This window comes from Macaca nemestrina, chromosome 12, assembly GCF_043159975.1.
Source record: "Macaca nemestrina isolate mMacNem1 chromosome 12, mMacNem.hap1, whole genome shotgun sequence".
Lineage (NCBI taxonomy): Eukaryota > Metazoa > Chordata > Mammalia > Primates > Cercopithecidae > Macaca > Macaca nemestrina.
The window spans coordinates 86177551-86196030 of record NC_092136.1 but is presented as its reverse complement, the minus strand read 5'-3'; the positions used below and the strand labels follow the sequence as shown (position 1 = coordinate 86196030).

Sequence of the window (18480 nt, the reverse complement as noted above, 5' to 3'; positions counted from 1 at the left end):
GTTGGGAGGGCCATCTGCAAAGACTTCCTACAAAGCAGAGCAACAGCCTTTGGAAGAGAAACTATTTTTGGAACTAAAAGCAGCTTGGGATACTGGTTTACTATAAGGTATAGTTTAATATGTGTATCAGTATAGTCAACACATTGTTTTACTGTTCAAAGACTACTGTGCAAATGCCTTAAACCCAAAATATTCTAACTTCCTAACAAATGTTGTCAAAGTTCCTAAATAGGAACACTACCTTATGGAAGCATCAATGATCAGGCACTGGAGAAAAAAATGAAAAAACCCACCACGAAGATGAATCTCAGAAGAAAACACACATGCACACATGAATTCATATCTCTTGTATGCCAAATATTTAATATAAACCTTTGAAACAAGTTCAGATGAAATAAAAATCAAAGTTTTCAAAAATGTGAAGGATTAACTTAATTGTCAAATATTCCTCATTGCCCCAAACATCAGTATTTTTTTATTTCTATGCAAAAGTATGCCTTCAAACTGCTTAAATGATATATGGTATGATACACAAACCGGTTTTCAAATAATAAAGCCAGTCATCTTGCAATTTTAAGAAATTAGGTAAAAGATTATACGACATATTACACACACACACACACACACACACACACGTGTGCACGCCAATGACAAAAAACAATTTGGCCTCTCCTAAAATAAGTCCATGAAGACTCTTAACTGTTGCCAGGAAGGAACACTGTGTCACCCCTCCCTACAATCCAGGTAGTTTCCTTTAATCCAATAGCAAATCTGGGCATATTTGAGTGGAGTGATTCTAACAGCCACGTTAAAATCCTGTGGGGAACCATTCATGTCCACCCACTGGTGCCCTGAAAAAATGCCAATAATTTTTCGCTCCCACTTCTGCTGCTGTCTCTTCCACATCCTCACATAGACCCCAGACCCGCTGGCCCCTGGCTGGGCATCACATTGCTGGTAGAGCAGGTCATAGGTCTCATCTTTGACGTCGCAGAAGCGATACACCAAATTGCCTGGTCGGTCATTATCATAACCAGAGAAGTGGATTCTGCCCCCTGGCAGCTGCTTAGCAGGAGGGCTCACCCCAATCTTCATAAATTTTCTCTTGTGGGGCTTTTTGAGTTCCAGGAGGGCATAGTCATAATCCATGCCGATGTCGTTGGCATTGCCCTTGATCCAACCCTTGGGCACATGGGTGCGTTTCACCCGGATCCACTGAAATTTCATCTTCTCGGGCATGGCTGAAGTGGAGTCATTGGCCCCTCGACCACCATCTTTAAACTTGGGCTTCAGGAAGCCCACTCGAAGCTTCTGGGTTCCTTTCACATAGGTTTTTCCATCGTGTATGCAGTGGGCAGCTGTGAGGACATGCTTCTCTGCCACCAGGGTGCCGGTGCAGCCTGTGGATAACTTCACTGATGTTGAGAAAGGGTAGTTGAGCAGGAAGTCCTTCCCAAAAATGCTGAACCTGCTGTCATAGCCATAAATCTGCCGCTTCCTCCGAGACTTTCCTGAAGACCCTGAGTCTCGGTGTTGGGCCCCACCTCCACTACTGCTGAGGATGTAGATGCCCACCTGTGTCTCCGTGCGACTGCCATTGGCATAGAGCGTTTCATAAGACAGATATTGCTTGGCCTCTTCATAAGTGGGCAGTGGAGTTCCCTTATGACACTGGGGTCCACATGAAGAAGATACTTCCAATTTGGCTTCGGCTCCAAAGTCTGGCTTGGCTAAACTGAGGGTAGACTGGGGCAAGACGACAGGGAGGCGGTATGCAGGCCAAGTGGGTTTCCAGGGGGCACTGTAAGGGCTCACTTGTCCAACAGCACAGAGCAGAAGGAAGAGAAGGAAGAGGAGCCCTGGAATCCCTGCCATGCCGAGCACTGTTCTGTAGAAACAAAGACAAGCAGGTCAGGAGGGCAAGGGCTGAACATTCATTTACTGCAGACAGCAAAGCCCAGCAACAGGCCTGTCATTGTTTCTGTCTTTGAACCCTCCTCAGGAATCAGGGTGTGGAGAGGAATCCTTAGATAACGGTCTCACTTTCAATGCAAAGGCTCGACCTTAGGAACGTTCCTGTGGCTGGGTGCCTGAAGTGAAATTGGGTGTTCCTTTTTTTCTATGTTTAAGATGCCCCTAATGATGGTAGACTACAGAGCAGCATGCATAAAGTCATTAGTCCCCTGGCTAATTGAATGACTGGCCCCAATTTCCATGTGATTTTAAGCCCTCTTTGTGCTTGATTCTAAACCTCCTCCTCTTCTACCTTCCTGATGCCCCTGCCTTTCCCTCCTGCTTCTCTCATTCTCATTGTAACATGTACTTGGATATTTTCAGAGCAACTTCTCAGAGCTCACTCAGAGGGTCAATTTAAATTACATGGCTTACTGAGTGACTGAGACATCAAAGAAGGACCGCTCCACAGTGTCACAATTACCACCACTCCTATGGTTTTTAAATGATGGTGCATTCGAGAAAGGGTATGAGATTTTTTGTTTTTGTTTTGTTTTTTGCTTTGAATTTACAACAACCTTTACTATTATATATATTGAGTTCCAGAGTGGCTAGGTTTCTAATAAAATATTCCTTCTTCCTTTGGATTATGTCATACACTACCAGGATCTTTGTCAATATCTAAAGCTCTAATGTTGCATCAGCTATAACACTATGACTGTTACCATTGGTTACTTTTTCAGTTGTTGGTATCTGTATTTCCAGCTAAATCCCTTAAATTTGGGCATGTGCTAACACTTAACAAAGATTTGTTAAATGGATGCTTGTATTAATGGAAAAGTGAATGAATGTTGCATGCTGACTGCTTATGACAATGATGTACATGGATGATGTGGTAGCTCAGAGAAAGAGCTTGAGGCCAGTTGTGGGAGTAAGAACAAGAGAGGCCTTCTAGGGGAAGTGATGCTTGAGAAATAATATGCCACAGCCTCACTCCAACCTCTCAATATAGAGGACCAAATGTATAATTTGGCAAATGCACCCATTGTTTAGAAGCAATAGGAGTCCTAGTAAAGGTGACACTGTGGAGCTGTCCCTCCTTGATGCCTCGGTCATTCAGTAAGCTGTGTAATTTAAATTTACCCTCTAAATGAACAAATTGCCCTAGAAATTTTCCAGGCATCACCTGATGTTTCAGATGGGTACTGAAGTTGAAAAGAAGTCTGCTAACATAAGACAGAAGGGGATACTTAGGGAAGGGAAACAAGAGTCTGTGCAAGGGCACAGCAACATGCAACCATGTGAGTAATTTTGGGAATCACACTGAGCTCAACAAGGGTGGAGTAGAGGAAGTGGTGGAGGCAGCAGGTAAGAGCTAGATTCTGAAGGGCTATGTGTACTAAATGAAGAAGTTTGGATTTTACATTGCAAGGTATGTTTAAATGCCCAGATCAATCATCCCACAACAAAAACAACAAGGAGGAAGACTGAAAGTGCTTTCGTAAATGTTTAAGCATCAGTTGGCTCTCAGTGGCTCTGACTCTTCTGGTTCAATAGAAGCTGACTCAGCAGGTAGGGTAACTCATTCACAACCAAGCATCCAAAAACAAGGAGCCCGAAGGGGTAGGTCGCGGGAGGCTCTCAGAACACAGCAGAAGTCAGGAAGAAACTGTTTTGTTATTCTCATTCTCTTCCTGTTTGAGAGTACAGATCTACTGACAACTGTGGGTGCCTTTTGCTCCCTTTTACATAAAACTAGAAAATCCCAATGATCTGACGTAGTATAGGGGAGTGTGCCTATTCTCATTCCCAATACCCACACTGTGTTTCTAAACTATGTGTGTGCCCCACCCACCTCTGGGACCTTTTTGCTTGACTCCTCTTGGCTTCCACTTCTGTCAGGGAGAATAGGGATAGGAAAAGAAAGAAATAAGGTCCTGGAAAAGCCGGTTCCTTGGGACTCCCTGATTCTTTGAAACTCTACTTGTCTCCATCTTTCCAAATAGGAAGGGTCCCTGAGCCCTTTTGTAGGAAGGACATACATTTATTTCTTTAAATCCTTGAAGTCATGGGACGCCTGCGTATGTGCACACACGTGTTTATATGTGCTTGTTGGGAGTACTGCCAAGACTAAACGTTCTAAGTAGACTAGGAAGGGATGCCAACACTAGCTGAGTCCTCCTCGCCAATGGAGAACTGGGCAGTGAGATGGGTGTGGTGACGACAACCCTTTAGGAGATCTGTGGGGCATGGTTCTGTCTGATTATTCCCACCTACTGGCTGAGGATTCATCCTTTGGGCTTATCTAGGACTTGAGCAGCCTTTTCTCTATGTAAGTTGCTGTCTAGGTGACCAAATGCCCCACTCACACCAGAATCCCTGCCAAGTGTGACATGGACTACGAGGAGTAATAGATCTCCCACACGGCTGTATCTTGGGCCCCAACGCACCATCCTCTCCTGCCTTTGAGTAATGTGGGGAATGGTAATGTGGCTTACATTGAGCAGCAGACGTGGTAAGCCAAGTTTTACTTCAGCTTATCTTAAGAAAGAAAACACAGAATGCAGAGGTCCAAGCTGCCAAGTGTTCTTGTTTTTAAAATATGATTCTTGGGGGAGACAGAGTAGGAGATGAGGTAGTATTATACTGTGTATTATCATCAGCTACAGAGAATATTTTCAATGTGCATGAAAAACATGGCAGTTACAATATCCTCTTTCATTAGCCACAGCCTTACTCCAACCTCTCAATATAGAGGACCAAATGTATTCTTTGGCAAAATGATGAATGATTATGTCTCAAGAACCTTTGCGATCAGTTATGAATCACAGAATCCTGTTAGAGAATGCTAAAGAGTCTACTGTATGATAGAATATGACTAATTCAGAGTTCTTACAACTTAAATTCTGTTCATTTAGCCAGGAGTGAAGGAGAAGCCAGCCATCTATAAGAAACAAAACAAAACAAACTGCTAACCCAACACGACAGTGTGAAGCTTTAACTTTGAAGAATAAACTTTTCGGAGACTCAAAAAGTCCTAATTTCTATTAGTTTGCAACTCTGCTTCCAAGTTCTCTACATTACTAAACCCTACTTACTAACTTGTGTGATGACTTTGTTCTGACAGCATTATATATCTTGCTTAAAGCTTCCATGTAACCCTAAAAGTTATAAAATTGCATTTAAAACACTTTAATTCAGATTTAGAAATGAATGCAGACTTTTAGAAACGAATTCCCATCAAATTATTTCAAATGGATTAGGCTTAGATATTTTTAAAATATCTAATCAGAAATTAGAAGATACAGCTGTAGGTTCTCAAGCCCTTATATGGGTTTAAACTGATGTCTGTATTAAAGCTACAAGCTTCTTAAGTTGCTTAGTCCTTTACCAAATGTTTATTTAGGGTGGTTTAGAAATTCTTCTGAATAGCATCCTCAACCAGATGGTCTCTTTAGCTGGTCTTTTTAGCTCTGGTCTTTTCAGGTCCAGGATTCCCTAATTTTATAATTTTCCAGAATCACAGAAGTCCAGGTCAGGGACGATGCTGTCTACAGTGTCTGTACTGTCATTTATGTCTCAAGACCATTGATTCATGGAATTATGGAGGGTGGAGGCAGAGGAGGGGGAAAGGAAAAGGAAAATGTATCACGCTAATCTCTCACTTATCTGGCAGACAAGATTTCCCTGATCAGTCTGCAAGAGGACCACTGTTTGAGAGAATGATTTAACTCCATAGCAAAAAAGCGCTGGGAGGGAAAACCTCATCTTTAGTTCATATATTCTCTATTGTACAAATTGTGACTCCAGCAGAAGGCAGCTTTCAAGAACGGAGTGGAGGGATGGCTGGGTGTGTATGCTCTTAAGACAGGCCCCAAAGAAAAGCCTGAGGAAGAAACAACACTCCTGTCCATTAAGGGTCTTTCCTGAGGCATTCGCAGCCTGCCCTGGCTCATCCTCATTAATAACACAACAAATGATGCGCAACTGTGACGCTTTAAAATTAGGTTTGTGGATTTACATGAATTTCTCAACTCACATGATAATGGATTAATTTCTCAGAAGACAAATAATTATTGCTCCCATTTGTATGAACGCTGGGTAAGCCTGTGCTATACCTGTTTATTTAAACATAAACACTCGTCTAAGGCATAAACAGATGTAATGAAAACATTCATAATCCCACACCTGGAAAGGTAACTGATGAGTTACATAATTTTAAATTCTCTCTCACCCTCATAAATGAATGAATCACCATATCCTTGCAGAGCTGCCTGAAAGACTCACACCTTAAAAATGGAATGAAGATTTTCAAATCTTCTCCTTTTACCTAAGTCTGGATGAAGAAAATTTAGGTCTATAACATTTCACCTCTAGGAATAAGCTTTTGCTGAATAAAGATTCCTCATATACATAAATTATCTGCTAAGGTTTCCAACTAAGTGTTTCCGTGCATCATTTTACCTAACTGGCAGGGAAGAACGGAAAACGAAGGTAAGAAAATATTTTTTCACCATGCTTAGTAATACAGAAACTATTCATTTTCCAGCTTTGGGTATCTGATTCATAAATGGGTTACACATTCCACCCTCCATCACTCAATATGAGCCACTGTCTGAAAATATTTATACTTTTTGAGGATGCTGCCACTTCATAGGCCCTTGGTGGTGGGACTTCGCACATTTAACAGATATGCAAACAACAATCTCTTCGGAGTCTGGGTGCAGTGACTACTATCTCCTGCAAGGCACTTCAGTCTTGAAAACTGCAACAACACAGGTCTCCTCAAGAGGGCCACTGTTTGAGAGAATGATTTAACTCCTATAGCAAACAAGTGCTGGGAGGGAAAACCTAAGCCTTAGGCCATGTATTCTCTATTGTACAAATTGTGAATTCCTGCAGCTGCTATAGACAGTAATGACAGAAAGAAATGGCAGGAACGTTTGCAAAGATACAGGTTTTGGACACCATTTGGAGAGATGACAAAGGGTCTTCCATGGAATCAGTGGTCAGGGATATGGAACAGTGAAACCATGCTAAATCCTAAAGCAAATGGATAAAAATGAACCAAACTCTGTGAATACTCTGCAGTCAGGCTTGTTCTCGTTTTCCTGAGTCACAGACCCTGTTAAGGCAAAACAGACCTAATCACATAATAGTTTAAGAATTACAGTCTTGTACAGGAAACTGCAAGGCACTTAAAAGTCCAGCAACCCTAAACACAATCTTGTGGTCAAATGAAGTTTAGCTTCTTCTCTATCGGATTTTAGGTAAACTACATTGAGCCTGGGATAAACCTGGCAGGCGAATAAGAACAGAATGCAAAATAACCTGCTAATGTTGAGAACATGAGAAACAAATTCCCTGGAGTCTGTGGGAGTTAGGCATGAATAAAGCCTGGTGGATGAAATCCTAAGGGATCTATGAGAAGAGAGATGTGGGAGAACCTGAGACTATTAATCATTGCAGACTGGGGACAAAAATGTTCTCAGACACATTAATGGACACTTACGCTACAGCCAGAAAATGCATCCATATTCACCATCCAGCTGAATAAGTCGTGTTACAAAAATGAGATCCGTATTAGCTACCTTGGAAAAAGGTTTCCTTCCCAGTTTAGACACAAGAAAGGACAAGTTACCACTTGACTTTAACTAGGAAAACTGCAGAGGAAAACTTTTCATATGCAGATGGGGTGCAAACGCTTTCACAAATAAACATAGTGGCTTCTGGGGGCATTTTCTCAGTTCCTTCTCCCCACTTCACCTCCAATCCACTCCTGACAGACTTCATGGTAGACACGGTTATAAACCTGTTGCAAATACCCTCATGCATAAGTAGGATCTTGAAACAACATGCAATAAATATCCTGATACTACTTTGACATAGGGCTTTTGGCCACAGCTGACTTCATCTATAAATTCAATTCTTTCTCACATGACCATGTGAAGAGGATTCCGGCATTGGTCTACCTGCTCCTAAGGAGCGCACAGGGAACCATCAAATTTAGTTTCAGGAGCTGAGAGAAGCAAGCCCTGTTCCAATACCTACACTGAGTTTCTGAATTCTTAAGGATGTCGCCCAGTAGGCAGTAAAACAAACAGAATTTTTATCAGCTGCTTTCTTCTGAGGTGCTGGAAAGCAAACCTAATTTGTATTCTGGAGGGGAGTGGTGGTGTTCCTTCATCTGAACAAGTCTTCTCCCGCTCCTTTTAAAACTTGAAAACTTTTATTTAAAAGTTAACTCGTGAATGCCTACAGGCAGAAGAACTATTTGCTTACAACAACTGTGGTTAGTTGAGACTGTAATGTCTAGGGTTAGCACCCCCGGAACGCACACGGGCATCCACTACGGCTCCAGAGAAAAGATTCTATTTCCCAGCCTGTATTTGCTGCACTTTTGCACTTCTCTTGCTTGCTCAGGTGTGTTCACAATCACATGCCCAGGGTTAAAAATTAATGTTCAGAACTTGATGGAATCGCGTATATGCAAAACTCAAGGAAAAGAAGTAGTGGTGGTGTGTTGGGGGGTGCATGGGGGTGTAGCCATCGCCCCTGCCGAAGGACAGCTTGCCGAGAGCCGGCTCTCTCGCTTCCCAACCAACATCCTGCACTCAAGACAGTAGTCTCAAAATCTTCTTTCCCCATCCGTTTCATGGGTAACACTGCATGAATCCAAATGCCCTGCAGCCCCCGCTGTCTCCCCAGAGCTCCTTCAGGCCCCCAGCCCGCGTCCTGGAACACCGAAGACGGCCCTGGCGAAGTCTCCGGTGCCTCCAGCAGCCCGCAGTTACCCCACCCCGTGCACACCCGGCCCTTTGTCCCGCTCCTCCCGGCGCCTCGCCTCTCCCGCTCCCGGGCGGACGCCCTAGTATGTGCCCGCACTCACCCGCGCCGAGCAGCCCGCCCGGGCCGCGGCTCGCTGCGCCGCTCAGACAGGTGTGGGCGCCGGGAGGGAGCGCGCGGCTCCCATGCCTGCCCCGCCGCACAGCCGAGTGCGAGCGAGCGGGCGAGCAGCGCAGGCAGCTGGCGGGTCCGCCCCCCGCGCCATCCGAGGCCCGCCCGCCCCGCCTCCGGCCTCGGGGAAGCCGCGCGGCCGCCGCCCGCCCCACCGCACACAGACCGTGCCCCACCTCCCCTCGCCGCCCGCCTGCGGCCGGAGCAGGGTCGCGCAGCCCAGAGGGCCCGAGGCTTCGCGGCCTCGCGCAGGTGGGCCCCGGTGGCGCGGCAGCACTCGCCAGTCCCGGCCTCTCGGCGCCAGGCAGCGCCGGCTCTGGCGGTCTCTCCTGCCCGGGACCCGCGCGCCGTCACCCTTTGAACATTGCGCATCCCCGGGTCTGGGGCGCGGCCTCCTGAGCAAGACTAAGGCCTTCGCTGCTGGGAGCACGCTGCCAGCTCGCAAAAAGACCAGGTCCCCTACAAAAGGCGACCCCTCCCGCAGCAGCCTAGAACTACGGGGCCACACCTGATGCATGGGGAGCCCTGGGCAAATTTGAAGAATTTGTTCAGAACCTGTGTGCACCCCACCCCTACGTACACTTTTAGCGCCTTAAGGTGTTGACCGAACTCCTAGTTTCTCCGGAGAACAGAAACCTATATTCCCATGGTAGGGCCACCAATGCTTTGCATTTCCTTACAGCACCCAGTGTTCTGCGTGGAGCCCAAAGCACCGGGGGTGCTTGGCAGCTTCTGGGCGGCGGGCTGGCGGGCGAGCCCACTGGCCTCAGTTCTTCATCGGGGCACCAGCTGGTGGAGCCACCTCCTCGTCCAGTGGGCCTGCTTCCCTGAGTCACTCCAAGCGGTCGGTATCTTGGTGGTGGTGGTGGTTGGGGGCCAGGGTAGGGGGTGTGCAGGGAATTCTCTCCTAACCAGGCTGGAGACCTAGCCATTTAAGGTCCTAGTGTTAGAGCCTTCCTATTTAACATAGATTACCGTGTATTGTGCGTTTTCTGTCAACTAGCTTTACATATAGGCCATTGTGGTGAAGAAGGTGCAGAGATTACACTGATTTTATAAGGAACAGGAGGTTTGGAGAGGTTTAATGACTTGCCCAAAGTCACACAGCTACTGAATGGTAGGACAAGATTTTGCACCGAGCCTTGCTTTCTATCAAGCTACTTAGCTTTCCTTTCTCCTATCAAAGCCTGCTCTCAGAAAGGGAAGATGTAAAGTACTATTTCACAGCAAGGTGTTACTGATATGCCTAATACATTGGCGTTTACAATTACTTTTAAATAAGAAAGCCCTGAACACATTATTCTGTGGTCTTTTCTTTTTGAGACAGGTCTCCCTCTGTAGCTCATTCTTGAGTGCAGTAGCGGGATCATAGCTCACTGCAGCGTACACCTCCTGGGCTCAAGTATCCTCCCTTCTTAGCAAGGATTACAGGCGCAAGCCACTGCCCCCGACCTGGTGTTTCCTAAATAGAAAGGAAACTGGTATTTTCCACCATTTTAAGGGCAAAATTTTCTTAGACCTTTCCAGGCTTGGCTTCAATTGTTTTATTTTAAAATGTCACCTTAACATATATAGACAGGCCAGGCTCAGTGGCTCACACCTGTAATCATAGCACTTTGAAGACCAAGGTGGGCAGATTGCTTGAACTCAGGAGTTTGAGACCAGCCTGGGCAACATGGCAAAACCCCATCTCTATAAAAAATACAAAAATCCTAGCCAGTTGTGGTGGCACACGCCTGTGGTCTCAGCTATTTGGGAGGCTGAGGTGGGAGGGTGGCTTGAGCCCAGGAGGTGGAGGTTGCAGTGAGCTATGATCACCACTGCACTCCAACCTGGGTGACAGAACAAGACCCTGTCTCAAAACACACACAGACACAAAACCAGATATAAGCTTATGTTACAGCTTTTGAACAACTCACAAATAAAACCAAAACAGATAAAAATTTTCTTCCAGAATAATAACATTGAAATTAGTAACGTTTCCTGGACAACTACCAGCATTGCATGGTACTGACAGCTGAGGCGTGGGTACCTTTGAGTTCCCTGTGGCTCTACCACTCTCATGGTGTGTGAGGTGCCCAATGCAGACTCAATTCTCTCACCTCTTTCCTTCGTTCCATCTACCACATCTCCTTTGCCCACACCATATGTCATTGCAATGGTCTCTCTTGACTCTAATACATTATTTAGGTATTCGTGCTATTTCTTTCTTATTAACATAGCAAGTGAAGTGGTAACTCTTGCTGCCAAAGACTAGTACGCACAGGTGCTGCAATCAAGAGGCAGTACTTGGTATGAGATAGTCATCCCAATGATCCAGAATGTGTTTATATTTATCTTTTATTATAAACATTTTAAAAATTAAATTGAGGCACTCTAAGGGTCTGTAGCTCCCGATTGAAGAAACACCATTAAAAGATAAGTATATTAATAGAGGAACTGGAGGTATAGCTGGAAGGAGGAGAAGAAGGGAGAGATTTATCAACCATGCTCAAGTCGTATTAGAGTTACTTCAATCCAACAAATATATATTGAACTAGACCTATTACATGGAAAACATTGCGCTAGGCACAAAATTAAAGAGATGGCAATAGGAGGACCATACAGCAACATAATTAAGAGTGGCCAGTGGCATCTGACTATGGGGTACCAATCCAGGGTCTGACGCTTACTAGTTGTGTGGCTTTTCGCTTAACTTTTCTGTACCTCAGTTTCGTCCACTGTAAAACCAGGACTTTCTCATGGAGTTCTTTTAAGAATTGAATGAATATACATAGTGTGCTTCGACAGTTTCTTACATGGAACAAGCCCTTAATGTTAGGAATTATTGTATTTATCACGCTTGGCTCTGCTTGGAGTGTAGTCCTCCAGTACCACCTCAACCAGCTTTGACATTCATTGCTCATTTTTTTTTTTCCTAGTAGTTGCAGTGTTTCAAGGTAGAGTCATGGAGAACAAGATGATTATTCCCATCATTCAGAGAGAAAAACTGAGGCACAGAAGGGCCCAGGAGCACAATAGTCCCTCAGCTGGTCTCAGGGACGACTGCCTACTATCCAAAGAGCTAATAGGCAGGACTCTAACTACAGATGTTCCACGGGGGCTCAGGGTTTGAACATTCACCACTGGCTTTTGTTCGTCCTTAGAGCTGCCAAGAGTAAAATGAGAGGCTACTTCCTGGCTGTTAGATTGTCACCACGATTGCCATAAGGACGAGGATAGAACTGTATTTTGACCTCTGAGACAAATGACCAGTGTAAACAGCAGTTGTCTTCAGGCTAAGCCTAGAGGTTTGCTTTTCTTTTTGTACTTGTCTCATTTCCCTCCCTGGCGGGGAAGGGGTAGGGGGAACCAAAGCTGAAATCCTTACTGCTTCTTAAGAACTCAGTTCAACTCTATAATTGTAATTCCCCAATACTTTTTATATGCATAGCAATCGAGTTGTTGAAAATGCATTCAGGGCAAAGCCCACACATTTTCTGATCATCCACTCTGTATAAGGTTATTTGGGCTGTCGGGGAGAGAAAGCAAATACCCCTCAGCTCGAGGAATTTATGCAACAGACATAAACAAAATCAAATATAGGAGAAAGCAAGATATTGGCTGGATCAGGATACAGACGTGAGCTAGAGAACATGAAAGAGGGAATCATTAATTCCCACTCTGGCAGGTGCTGAAAGCTGCTCTGAGGTAGAATTTTAGCTGAAGCTCAAAGCATAAAGATCTGGACATTATCTCACTGTGTTCACGAAACTACTTTGTAACATAGACAAGAAGAAAAATATCCACTGTATAGATGAGAAAATCAATGCATAAATTAAGGGAGCAGAACTAGGACTAAATTGTAATTGTAGCTATGCTTAGGAAATGCATACTATATGCCAGGTACTGTGGAGTATATTTTATTATGTGTAATCTTTAAGACAAATAGAGAAGCTATGATTTTCTTCATTCTGCAGATGAGGATTCTGAGGTTCAAAGTTTTAAAATAGTATACTGGGTGCCACACTACAGTACAAAGGATCACAGCTGTGACCTCTGCCCAGTCTGCCCCATTCTTTTGCCAGATTCCATTGTGTTATATTGCTTCCCAGACTTGCCTTTTCCCGTGCTGACAATAAGGAGGTTGCATCAGTTTCTGATGTCACTCTAGCTCTAAGTATCCTTTTGATTCTATCTTGCTTTTGTTCCAATTATGTAATAACTCAATAATGACCTGTTAAATGACCCCAAAGCAGGAAACACGATGGGACTGAATGATACTTGGAAACTTAGGGTGGCATGACCAGCACCAACTCTAAACTCAACCTCAATTCAATTTTAGTGCTTATTTTTCGTAAGACCAAGATCCATATGTAGCCTCAACAATTTAAGTCAGTTTGAAAGTTATCAAAAAGGATTATTTCTAAGGAGATAAATGGGCATATTTCAAAATCATTTCCATATGGTTTCATATTTCTTTGATGATAATAACAAAGTATTATGTGGATTTTGTAGTTTAGTCAGTAAGTGGGGGTTTTCGGCTCTGTGTAGTGAGTGAAAAGAGAATTGGAATGAAAGTCAACACAGGGTGGGGCATTCTAAATGTGTCTTGGCCATAGAGGTGCTGTGTGACCTTGGGTAAATCACCACACTCATTGGCCTTAATTTCTTGTCTATAGAGAGCCCAGATAACCTGCTGTTACAGTCTATGAGCTTATGACATAGTAATCCTTATGGGAAGATGATCTACATCATTTTTAAATTTTGGGGCACCCATGGTGCCTACCGTGGGATCCTGGAGTAGTGAAGGATGTGAAATTCTGTGGTCAGACTGACTTGGATTCAACTTAGAATTCATTTATTTGTTGGATGAATGTGGGCAAGTTACGTGACCTTCTGTGCCTCACTTTTCTCATCTGCACGATGGGACTGATTTTGGGCTGTTGTAAAGATTCAGTGAGATAATCGGTACAAAACCCATAGCATCGAGCTCAGCACAAAGTAAATTCTAAATTGACAATACCTATTATTATTATTATTATCATTACTATCTCTGCTGCTGCTGTTACTACTGTGAGTGCTCAATAAATGTTTTCACAAATTGTTGAATAAATAAATGAATATCATCAATACTAAAAAGTTTAATCCAGACTTTATAAGAAAAAATTTATCCCAGGACTCCTGTTGACACCCCCAAATCTTGTTGTCTTTGGTCTGGTCTATAGGCAAGAGAGTTTTAATACTGAATTTAGGAAGAATTATAGATTCAGATGAAAGCCATGGTTGTATTTTTTGTCTCCTCCTCCAATCTCCTCTGTCGTACCATCAGTTCATTCATTTAACAATTACCTATTGAACCATGAATATTACAAGGTTTATATACTTGTCAGTATTTTTTTTTTAGGGCAAAACCACATTTTTCTTATAATGCAGGTTTTAAATGTTTCTATGGTAAAAAAAATAAAACCCCCATAGTAAAATTCCATAATAAAAACAAATTTTACAAGATAAACCACTCAAATCTCTACAGCACTTAATACAGAAAACAAATATATTTGTATTACATTCAAAACTTTCTAAAAATTTCTATTTTTGTTAAGTATACTTATTACTCATTTTAAGTCTTTGGAAACATAGGTAGTCAGGCACTCTGAATGTAAATATATGAAGGTGTCATATATAAACGCTTAACAGGTAAAATCGTTGTAGGGTTAAATTGTCATATTGGTACATATGGTGGGAAAAAAAGAGCTGCACAGCAAGGAAAAGCTTTAATCCTACTTAGAATATGTCAATCTAAAATTATCAGAAAGAAAAATAGACTTGAGTACTCACAATTTCCTGTATACTCTGGGCACTATTGTAAACTGAAATATTAGGAACATTTTGGAATAACTATGTGTTTCTCATTTTCTCTGGTCAAATATGAAGAGTCTCCAGTGACCTGCGTGGGGTTTCTCTGATCTACTCTAACTTGCATACTGGATCTTATGATCAAGAACAATAGAGAAAATGAAGATTTTATATTGGAATTTTTTTCTAAAATCTTTATAACTTTAAGAATCTTTTATGGAAAATTCTTGTTTTATGTTTATATTTATCCATAAATGTTGGATTCTCTCTTTACTCTTTTATAAGGAGTAAGCTTTCATGTGGTTCAATGTGGGGTCTGGATATTTGAAATTGGGTCTTTTATGAGGTTTCTCCTTTTCTTTCTGGAAAATTCTATTCATCCTTCAAGCTCAAATATCAGCTGTTCTCTGAAGTCTTCCAAAGCCTTTGGTACGAGATTTGTAAGTTTATGTTTTTTAGAGGGTTGTATTAAAATTATATCTTATGTTGTAATTATATGTATTTACCTGTTGAAACTCAAGCCGTCCAGAGCTCCTTGTGGGTAGGAAATCTGTCTTGGTTTCCTTTATAGTCTTTCTAGTTTTCTGCTATCGTCTAACAGAGAACCTGGCTCTTTGCAAAGGCTTATTTAATGTTAATAAATGATTAAATAAATTAATGAATAAAATTCTAATTAGTTAAAAATATTAGATCAGAAATAATTTAGCTTGCCAGCCACTAGGAACAGGACACAGTGAGTGTACATGAAATTTTACCACTGGGGCTCCCACACTCTCCAGAATGTAAATCTGAACTTCCGTTTAAGATCTGTTTCCCATTGTTTCCTTACAGGTCATGTCAGACAACAAATTCAGTTTCCACTTGGTCTGCTAATTACATTTCACTACTCATGCTATGGCTACATGTTGGCATTCTAGGTGCCATTTGTCCATGATTTATGACATTTGACTGGCTTTCTGCAGAACTCTTTGCAGTATGCTCTGAATTTGGCCCCTGCAGGGTGTTCGGAGTTGCTCTACCAGGGAGTCCCACAGGATTATAGAATGCTGTTGGACAATATCTGTTTCTCAAACTCTATTCCCTCCCACACTTCTGGAAGAGTTCAACAAATTGTAAAAAAGGTAGTTAAATATGGATATTACCATTTCAAATACTCTAAGAAGTCTTGCATAAAGAAGTCTAGTTAAGTTTGTTTATCTCAAAGGTGCCCACTCTTATTTGACCATGGAATCCTTTTTTCAATACAGAAGTAACATTTCATAGTATATTAGCCTTCTAAGGAACAGAATTGGAGCTCAGGAGCTCAAGACCAGTCTGGGCAACATGATGAAACCCCATCTCTATAAAAAACACAAAAATTAGCTGAGCCTAGTGGCACGTGCTTGTAGTCCCAGCTACTTGGGAGGCTTGAGCCTGGGGGGTCAAGGTTACAGTGAGCTGTGACTGTACCACTGTGCTTCAGCCTTGGTGACAAAGTGAGACCCTGTCTCAAAAAGAGAATGGAGTTTGAGAAACATCATCCATAAGTTTACTCCACTTCTGTGTTTTTGCCTTTCTTTCTTTGTTCATACTTGAAACTCTTTCTTTCATACCCATCTGTCTACCTTCTATCTGTTTTTCAAAGGCCTAACACAATGTTACATCTTCTACAAAGTATTTTTGTTGGCCTTTGTTTTCCCATAAGACTTTCTATAACTTTCTCATGGCTCTTGTAATTTTATTTGTTTTATTTTCAGCTTATGTTTCTTCTCCCCTATTGTTGAATACCATGAGTTTGCATCTCTGGCCTACACCTTTTTTGGTAGGGTGTATTATTCAGGGTCTTGGCAATAGCACGTTTCACCCTAGATTGGTTCAAATGAAGATACTTTAATGAAGTGGCTACTTACGGAGGTGAAGACAGGGTAGAGGGAACAAACAAGCCAGAGAGGCATCCAGGGTCTAGCAACAGTGAGGAGCCATCACTCCTCTGGGCAAGAGGCAAAAAGGAGGAAATGCTGTCCCAGAGCCCAGTGAGCACGAGCACCTTGGAGGGAAGCCTGCTTCCAATTGCCAGGTAGTCCAGAGAGTTGCAGCTGCTGCACAAAATGGCTCCCCAAGGATGGAGGGAGTTGGAAAGAAGCACCCTGACCTCTTCTCTTCCTACTCTGATCTCCCGAGGCCTACCAAAGTCAGCTCACAAGGGAGTCGGGTTGGCTGTCTACAAGGACCAGCCTTCTGGGCACAGTGCAGGGTAGTGAAGGTTGGAGAACTCATGAGAGGGAGGCAGACAGAAAATAATCAGCACACTTGGAAAGCCTGCTTCAAAATAGGGGTAGTGACCAGTACTTTCCTCACAGGGCTGTAAGGAGATTATAGGGATTTCATTAGAAAATGCATCCAAATATTAGCATATTGCACAGAGCCTGATTCTCACATTATTTTAGCTATTGATAACAACTCTGTGAATAGCTACTGGTATAGCTGATTGAGGAAGATGTCATGCATTGCTTATTTTGCAGCTCTTACACATACAGCACAGGCCCTCTGAGCAGCAGGGCCATGAATGGATGCCATCAGGTGTGCCATGGGTAGTCACTTTGAACAGAACTCACAGGGAAGCTAGTTTGGCTGTTTTGACTGGAATCATCAGTCAGTCTGACCTTGAAAACAGACGGCAGTGAGCTGACTTTAAAACTTATTTTTAACTTTCAGCAGATTGTTCTGGCACTTCTTCCCCACAGTCCAGGCCTCTAGGTTTTCCTTTGTCTCTTTGTGGAGGTGGGAGCTGCTGAAAAACAAGTGAGCTTGTGAAGAGTGCCTCACAGCCATCACTGGAAATGGCACCAATTTGTCACATTTGAAAGCCAGCAAGAGGGGGCTGGCCCAGGGGTTCAGCAGGGGGATTTGTACCTATAGAAGCAAATTGCTTCCTCCTTTTTCAGAAGAGTAACCTGTTTTATTTCAAACACAGGATCACCTGGCTCCTTCAGCCCTCAGCACACAGATTAGGGAAACCACAAGAATAATCATCCTTGTTCTTTTCACTTCAAAGCCCTGCAGAATGCCACAAGGGCTGGTTCTCCCATCTGACACAAGAGAGGCCCTTCCAGGGCTGTGCTGGTTTAAGAAAGCCCTTTCCTGGGAGCTGGGGGAGTGAGGTGGGACTTACCACATGAAGGCAAATCTGTGTCAGACAGGGAAGCCACACAGGTACCCTCCACTGCAGCTCTGCGCCTGTTCTCCTGGAGAAAGGGTGAGTTTGCAGGGTGACAGCTCTGTGGAACCTGTCACACTAACAGAGGCAATGAAGGTCACACTGGGACGAGATTCCAGTACTGACACCAGCAGCTGCAGGTAGGGACTTCCTTCAAGGAGGAGTGACTTTTTTCTCCCAGTTTCCGGCAGACAAAAATTACTGGGAAAAAGCCCCTAGATCCTGTGGGATCTGTAAGTAGTTGCTCACATTATCATCCCTGCCCCTGGGAAATCAAGACATAAACCCAAATTGTTAATAAATGGCTCTGATGTCACTGCACCCACAAGCCTCACACTTTCTTAGTGGGCCAATCTTGAGTCTTCTGGCTCTTCCTGGAGCACACAGATATTTGGTCTCTTTGCTCAAGGCTGGCAGAGGTGCTGTTTGGGGAATTGTGTGCAGTCAGGGTGAGCACAGAGTCTCCAGACGAGAAGTGGGTCCACTCCATCAAACAGCAGGGTGATAGGTAATACAGTGGTTTGAGGATCATGCTGCCA

The 18480-nt window shown here is 43.3% G+C and overlaps 1 protein-coding gene across 3 annotated transcripts; it reads right to left on the bottom strand.

The window, feature by feature from the left end:
- Positions 1-336: 336 nt before the first annotated feature.
- On the bottom strand, positions 337-18022 carry LOC105468874 (serine protease 23). 3 transcript variants are annotated; one of them, XM_011719354.2, is made up of 2 exons: positions 17897-18022; positions 337-1888 (listed from the first exon to the last, which is right to left on the bottom strand). In XM_011719354.2, the coding sequence occupies exon 2, from the start codon at positions 1873-1875 to the stop codon at positions 724-726; it is 1152 nt and encodes a 383-aa protein (XP_011717656.2). In that variant the 5' UTR covers positions 1876-1888; positions 17897-18022; the 3' UTR covers positions 337-723. The 3 variants fall into 3 exon arrangements, with proteins under 3 accessions (XP_011717656.2, XP_011717655.2, XP_011717654.2); XM_011719353.2 differs by lacking the exon at positions 17897-18022 and adding an exon at positions 9491-9586; XM_011719352.2 differs by lacking the exon at positions 17897-18022 and adding an exon at positions 8843-8953.
- Between the last annotated feature and the right edge of the window lie 458 nt (positions 18023-18480).

What these genes read in the sequence shown, in the direction of transcription:
- LOC105468874 (XM_011719354.2), bottom strand. Translation starts at nt 1,875, where the DNA reads ATGGCAGGGATTCCAGGGCTCCTCTTCCTTCTCTTCCTTCTGCTCTGT.